Source organism: Phaethon lepturus, unplaced genomic scaffold (assembly GCF_000687285.1).
Source record: "Phaethon lepturus isolate BGI_N335 unplaced genomic scaffold, ASM68728v1 scaffold224, whole genome shotgun sequence".
NCBI lineage: Eukaryota > Metazoa > Chordata > Aves > Phaethontiformes > Phaethontidae > Phaethon > Phaethon lepturus.
The window spans coordinates 185,402-193,026 of record NW_010533720.1 but is presented as its reverse complement, the minus strand read 5'-3'; the positions used below and the strand labels follow the sequence as shown (position 1 = coordinate 193,026).

Sequence of the window (7,625 nt, the reverse complement as noted above, 5' to 3'; positions counted from 1 at the left end):
TTGCTACTCACTAACTACTTGTAAAAAGTAACTGACTGAAACTGTAGTATTTTCCCCAGATTGCAGGTTATGCTTTATAGTTCTGTCTTGGTAGTACAGCAAATAGAATACAGGGGTCACTCCTGTAAAGACTTCATAATTTTGTATTTATACTATAGTTTGTTCTAGTTTTCAGTATTTGCTTTTAAACTGTGATTACAGGGCTCAAAGGGTTTGCGATGATTTATTATGGAGACTTTCACGTTTAGGTTAGTGGTTTATATCTCAGTGCAGGATCAGAAGAGACCAGTTATTATTTGTGAGGCTCTACATGAAATAAAGTGGCAGCTTCAGTCCATTTCTAGAGAACAGGTGCTATATCCCAAGGCTGCAACCAAAGCTGCAAATAAGGAGTCTGTAAAATATATGTAAAATTTGATTTTGCATATACAGTTTAGGATTTAGGCACATAACAAAATACAGACAAGCCTACATATTTTAAGTCTGTATTTGAGCTCTTCTCAGACCTTAGCTTTCAGGGATGTTGCTGAAGTGTGATTATTACTATACTTTTTGAAACACCCACATTTTCCTAATTAAAATAATTTTCTTTGATATGTAGAAGAATCATTCTGGGGTGGTATTTGTGACCCAATATGAGCTATAATTTATGGTTTAAATTATGTAGAGTAGGGTTCACATTTCCACAGTTTTTAAGCGCAAAGTTGTTTAAATCAATGAAAACAGATGACATGCTAGCTTTTGTTATATCACTGTTACACATTACTCTAAAATACAAATATATTGATATTTATTGTTTTGAAATCAGTGTGTTCTAGGGCAATGGCTTCCAAAACTCCAGTTGGATTCATTGGGCTGGGTAACATGGGAAACCCAATGGCAAAAAACCTGGTAAAACATGGATATCCAGTCATTGCATATGATGTGTTCCCAGAAGCTTGCAAAGAATTTCAAGACTTGGGTGCTCAGGTATAGTGATAAACTCTCTTTATTCCAACAATAACTGTATGTGTTGAATGATTCTTGCATGCAATGTTTTTAAAATAATCTGGTTTTTTTCTTGGTTAAGATCACAATCAGAAGTAATGCAGTGTAGTGAATACAGTCTGAATCTGGGAGGTTTCACTTGGAGCAAAGACATGATTCTAAGTAATTTTCATGCTTTTAGCCAGAATTGCCATCTTGCTGGACTTCTCTAGCTATTTTTTCCCCCCTTTTTTATGAGAGTAGGTTGATGGCCTGTTCTTTCACCTCCTTCTTTCTCCTCCTTCCTCCTCCCCCAAGTCTAGATGGCCAGTGGCCTGCTTTTCATCTGGTTCCTACTTTGACCTTTTCAGGTTAAATGACCCTAGTTAAAAATTCCTGCTGGCATAGCTGTAAGGGTTATAGGGACATATGAGCTTTCCTGCTGCTTCAAGGTACAGTCCTCGGGGGCAGGGGACAAATCTAATTATTTAAGTGCTTATTCTCTTGGAGTTGAGGAAGGTTATGGTGAGAGAAGAGGAAGGCATGGAAAGGAAAAAGGAGGGAAGGAAATTGATCCCATTAAGGAGGCTTACCTTCCTGCCATATAGCCTGCAAAATTTTGGGCCCATTCCAGTCAGTGCTATTGCTTCTGTTGATCCATTAATACACCCAGAAATACATTCAGTCTCTCAGATGGTTCGGACTATCTTTTCTAAGTGTCTGAAATGTATTTGAATGTTTTTAACATACTTCAAAGCTAACAGTAGTTTAGGTAGTTGTGGGTGGATGAATAGGTCCGTAAAACACTGAAACAAGAGTATACTCAAGTAAGGAGAAACCATTGCAAAAATAATACTCTGATGTGACAGTGTAGAGGATAGGAGAAAATTTTGCAGCAGTGGCAAGGAAATTGTAGGTAGATCTACATAGAGGAATTATATTACTTGAAAAGCTAAACTGTTGGAGCTAATTGCAGCTGTTTTAAATAATGAGGAAATGTCAAGATTCCCAAAAGATAAAATTATAAAGTGCACCTGTTGATAATTAATTGCAGCTCCCCCTGAATAATTACAGAGTCTTTGTTTTAACTGGGAAAGTAAGCTTTTCAGCTTTTTTTCCTAGCTACTGTTGTTATTTTGTTAAAGCAGCTGAGACCCTCAGTAAGAGGCTGGGCAAATAGGAAAGAATTCTGCTTTGAACAGCTGGTTGTATATTTAATTCATAGTCTGCAGTGGGAACTTTTTGCTGTGGCTGCCCATTTGGATAGGTTATTGCCTTAGAACCCTTGGCATCTACTGCAAGACTTAACATGTGATACTAAAGGTGAACTGTAATGCTATTAAAAATAAAGCCAAAACTATGTTTTAAGATCGTAAATCACTAAGAGAATACATGCGTAGGCTTAAATAAAAATAAAATGCACTTAAAGAAAATATATGAACATAATTTCCTCTTCTTGATCTATAGGTGTAAATCCTACCCCAACATTTTTTTCAGGACTTGGAAAAGTCTGGGTCCAGGGGGCCTTGTAGAAGCTGCTGTAGAAGGAACATTGGGCTCCAAGGGCTGCTTTCTCTTCGGTCTGGCTGGTGGGGAAAAACTATCAGGAGTGTTACAGACATGAAAAAATGCCCCCCAAGAGACAGTAAATGTTGTCAAATGTACATTGTTTAAAGTCAGTGCTACTACCAAGGTATGTGGAGGATGAGGGATGTTTGATCATAAGTCTGCGTATCCTGTGACTCCACTTTCTTAAGGCTCTGAAGTAAAGAACTGGGAGGTAGTACATGTCAGGAGGCAGCCAGCTGCCTGCTGATGGTGAGTAGTAAGGGGAAAACTGGCTGAGCAGGAGCACATAGAACCGCTTGGGGTGAAACTTGGAGAAGGTTGCAAGGCTACAAACGAGGGAGAATAATGAACAGCACTGTGAGCATGTAAGCTGCTTCCACACTCTACTGTCTCTTTGCCCTTCCTCATAGTCACCACTTCCTTTCTCACACAGCGGAATCCATATATGTCACACAGTTACTTTGCTTCAGTTTACATATCGTTGAATCAGTTATCTCAAATTTGGATGTTTGAGAGTGTTACTGAAGTCATCTGGTGCATAAAGCAGCATAAAAATAGACCTTTCTTCAGTGTATTCAGAAAGAAAGGCATTTCAGGCAAGAAGAATTATTAATTGACTTATCATAAATATAAAGAAAAAAATAGGGCACATTTTGGAACAAATATAAGCAGATGCACATATTGAAGGGCATAAAGCAATGACTGGTATGAAGAAAAGTCTCCCCTATCCAGTTGCATACTGTAAAAGTTTGCTTGAACTGGCAAGTATCAGAACATGTGTGGAACTTGGTGGACTGCTACTCTGAGTATTTGGTATGTTTTTTAAAGTAACACACATATTCTTGGTGATTTAAAATGCTTAATGTTTCTTAATAGCTTTCAAATCATTCAACTTTATTTCTAAGACAGAAAGTCCTGTCCTCCCCCCGCCCCCAAAAAAAAGGTTTGTATGCTGCTTGCTGAACCAGGTAGGTAGGTTTCCTCTGGGATTATTAATCATATTTGTTAACAGTACCAAAAAGCCAAGAATGACGATTGCCACTTTAATTCCCACTTCTTTTGCTACTTACTTCAAGGTAGCAAAATTATTTTCCTTTGTATGGTTGTGGACATGCTGTCCCAGTCTGTGTACATTTTCTTCATGTAAAAGGCATGCTAGTATTTTGAAAGACATGGATGGAATAAATTCATTTTTGCATAGATGACTAGTGTACTATGTCTTCTATACGTTGCTTAAGAATTGTTTAAATCTGTAACCAAAACTAGCTATATCCTATCTACATAGTCAAGGGGAAATGTGAGGCTGAGGTAGTTTTTGTGTGCCCAATATAGTATGTTTTATCAGCTTCTGGTTGAAAGGTGAAAATGGGCCACAGAGTCTTCAGATGAAAATTTGCAAACCTCTAAGAATACGGGAGATAATAGTTTTGAATAAGAAGACATATATAAATTCATGTTCCAGTAACTGTGCGGTATACCAGATGTTTTGTGTAGTATTAACTTATTCTTTCAAAACAAAAACTGTGTATTTCTAAGTCCCATCTATGCCAGTTTCTTTACTTTTTTTGAGAGCTTTGTTCAGTGAATATATACAGTCTTCCCTTCTTTTACTTATTTTATAAGTCAAATAGAAATCAAGAAGCTTCTCATGCTGTATTCTAGAAGTCCTTCAAGGTATAATTCAGCATTTCTTCCAAATGTGTATATAACATGCTTTCTTTGAGGCCAAGACCTTATTGTATATATGTACAAATACATAAATATATATATAACTATACACAAAACACATTGTATATAAAAAGATAATGTATTTACATAAGGGCCTTTAGTATCAAAACTAACAAAAATGATAAATATCTGTAGTTATAAGTAGATAAGGAATGGTGGAACAAGGTCATTGATTTGTTGATTTGTCTACATTATGGAAAGGAACCAAATTTTCAACTGCTAAACTGCAATTTCTTTAACCCTAAAGCCATATGATATGGAAATTCTAATTTATTCACACTAAGAAGTGCATATCAAATTTTAAGACATTTCTTAAAGTTTAAAAACCCAAGGCATATAATATATCTGGCAGAATAGATCATTGTAATATTTAAGATTACTCTTCATCATTCAGCAACAATAACTGGAAAATAAATACTATAAGACCTATCCACAAACAAAATCTACTTTCTGTTCATCTTGCTTCCTGCTTGGAACCCTATTTCTTTCAGTAAAACTCCCTGAATGAGTGAAATCAGATTTGATCCTCATGGGCTAAACATGAAAGAATAAGCTGTATTTTTTTGTTGCTGTTTTCCCTGAGCTATGAATGTATTAACAATGTATTTTTTAAAAGAAATTAATTATCTAAAACTAGTATTGGACAAAAATCTTAGTGGCAAATGCCTTCTGGGTGAAACTCACTACTTTAGCTGTCAGTATTTCATTTGTGTAGGTATCTTGCATACCATATTCCCTGCCTCAGAAAATGAGCTTGGGAAGGTAATATACTTTTAAAGTTAGGTATGTTTATTTAACACCTAATACCTAACAATGTATTTTGAAACTTGTTCAGACCTTTTTGGTGAAGCATGCTTGAGCTGATAATTTTCCTTTTTAAAAATGTCAACCACAATATTGTGAAAAACATCAGTTAGTTTATCTGTTTTTTTTTTAAGGTGAGGCTCAGAGGTATATTAAGTAATTTTTTATTTTTTCCTCAGTTTTCCTCTCTTCCAATGCTATATATAAGACAAGAAAAAAGTGAGATTTTTGTGATCCTTTGTGTTGTTCCTCCTTAGAAACATTGTAGATTAATATTTGTTATAGATGTGTGGTTTATAGTGAATTGAAGATTCATGAATGGGTTTATGGGATGCAAGCATCCCCACTGGCAGATGTTCTGGAGGAACTTCTGTGATAGGACATCCTTTTCATTTTTTTTTTTTTTCTGTTACTGGATTCAGTTAATCAACATTTCCATTAGGAGGGCAGTTTTTCTTGTATTCTAATTTTTTACCAAGTTTAATTGTGATTGGTGACCTGCAAATACTAAAAACAAACCCAGCAGACATGTCTGACATCTCTTTCTCAGGAAGTGTAAGCTTACATAATTATTGTTTTTTTTTCTTTAAAAGGTCACGGATTCCCCAGCAGATGTAGCAGAAAGAGCAGACAGAATTATTACCATGCTGCCTTCTAGTCCCAATGCGATAGAAGTTTACACAGGAGCAAATGGAATTCTAAAGTAAGAATTTTTTGTAGTTTGGAGAATTCCCACTCCTACTCAAGGCTGTATTACATTGTTTGTCAAATGATTGCTGTTCCTGTAACCTTGCTTTGCCTTCAGGGCACTTAACTTGATGTTCTCCTCTGTTTTGTCACTATTAATATTTCTAGTGACTTGAGTTCTCTTAAACTGTGCTTGCTTTTGAATGGCTTTTGGCTGAAGTCTTAATTTTATTTTCAGTAGAATAATAATTTATGTGAATTTGAGACAACTAACTATTATCTACCTTCTCAGTTGCATGCTTCTTTTACCATAATGTAATGTACTGCAGGCAAGTATAGCTAGAGTATTTGCTGGCAACAATTATTTGCTCAAATACTTTTTTCTTTAATTTGAAATCCTATAAATGAAATGTTCTGAAGAGATGCCACTGTGTCTCATGGTATTAAAGTGCATTGACATAGAATAGCTGACAAGGTTTTATTGATTTCTACTCTTATTGTCTGTTTATTACACAAGAAAATATCTAAAGAGTTTGTTTAATGTGAAACAGTGTTTTTTAACTTTTGTGGAGGGATTTCCACTGACCCTAAAATCCATAGTTTGCAGAATTCTCATATTCAGAGTTTCTGGACTTGCCAAATTAAAAAATAAATAGTATTTAAAAAGTTCTTCCGGCCATGAGTGCACTGGTCCTGGCAGGCTGACTAAGCCTACTCAATACCTCTGAGGATCATGTAGGATCTTACTGCTATCCAGGATAATAATGTAGAGGAAGAAACATATAGAAGACAAAAGTACAGTAGATTGTCTAAAACCAATGATGTCTTTTTTAGGTATTGATTGTAGGCGATATTAAGGTGCAATGATAAGAAAATGAAATAGAGGAGAGGGATTTCTATTCTTCTTGCAATATAGGAAATAATAGTTGCTTCCTTCCCTTACTGTCCATTGTTTAATTCCTCACAAAGTAGGACTGAGCAGATCTCAGTATCCATAGCTTAGGCACTTCAGGAAAGATGGGTAATTAGATCAGTTGGACAAAGCTGGGCAAACAGCTGCAGGAGAATTGTATCCAGGATGGTGGTGCTTTGAAGACTGATTGACAGTACTTACCGGTATAATACAGCTAGTTAATCTTTTGAGTACCTAGATGTGGAAAATACTGCAGGGAACAGAGGATGTAGAAAGCAGTCGTGTGCTGTTGCATTTTCTCAGCCTCCGTATGCAAGAGAAGGAAGTGTAATTTGACAGTAGTGGTTAATTGTCGCTCTGAGTGACCTGACCCTTGGTGACTGGTTTGACTTCCATCATTTTCTGAAGCTTTTTAAGCTTTACTGAAGAAAACATTGATGCTCTGAGGTGTTTAAGGGTTAACTTAGTGTGGTGGGTTGAGCTTGGTTGGACGCCAGGTGCCCACCAAAGCCACTCTATCACTTCCCTTCTCAGCTGGACAGGGAAGAGAAAAATGTAAGGAGAAGCTTGTGGGTTGAGATAAGGACAGGGAGAGATCATTCAGCAGTTACCGTCACGGGCAAAACAGACTCAACTTGGGGAAATTAGTTTAATTTATTGGCAATCAAAATCAGAATATGATAATGAGAAAATAAGACCAAATCTCAAAACACCTTCCTCTCACCCCTCCCTTCTTCCTGGGATCAACTTTACTCCTGAATTCTCTACTACCTCCCCCCCGAGTGGCACAGAGGGATGGGGAGTGGGGGTTGCTGTCAGTTCATCACGGGTTGTTTTCTGCCGCTCATCCGTGACGGTAGGACTCATGCTCTTCCGCTACTTCAGCATGGAGACCCTCCCACAGGACACATTTCTTCACGAACTTCTCCAACATGAGTCCTTCCCACAGGCTGCGGTT

General features: G+C 36.8%; 1 protein-coding gene across 1 annotated transcript in view; it reads left to right on the top strand.

Annotated features, from left to right (window-relative positions):
• Positions 1-813: 813 nt before the first annotated feature.
• HIBADH (3-hydroxyisobutyrate dehydrogenase) overlaps positions 814-7,625 on the top strand; it is a 77,687-nt gene continuing 70,875 nt past the window's right edge. Inside the window, exons 1-2 of the mRNA XM_010285268.1 lie at positions 814-969; positions 5,661-5,770. Of these exons, the coding sequence (XP_010283570.1) occupies positions 823-969; positions 5,661-5,770 (257 nt within the window). The 5' untranslated portion in view covers positions 814-822. The remainder of the gene's footprint in view (positions 970-5,660; positions 5,771-7,625) is intronic.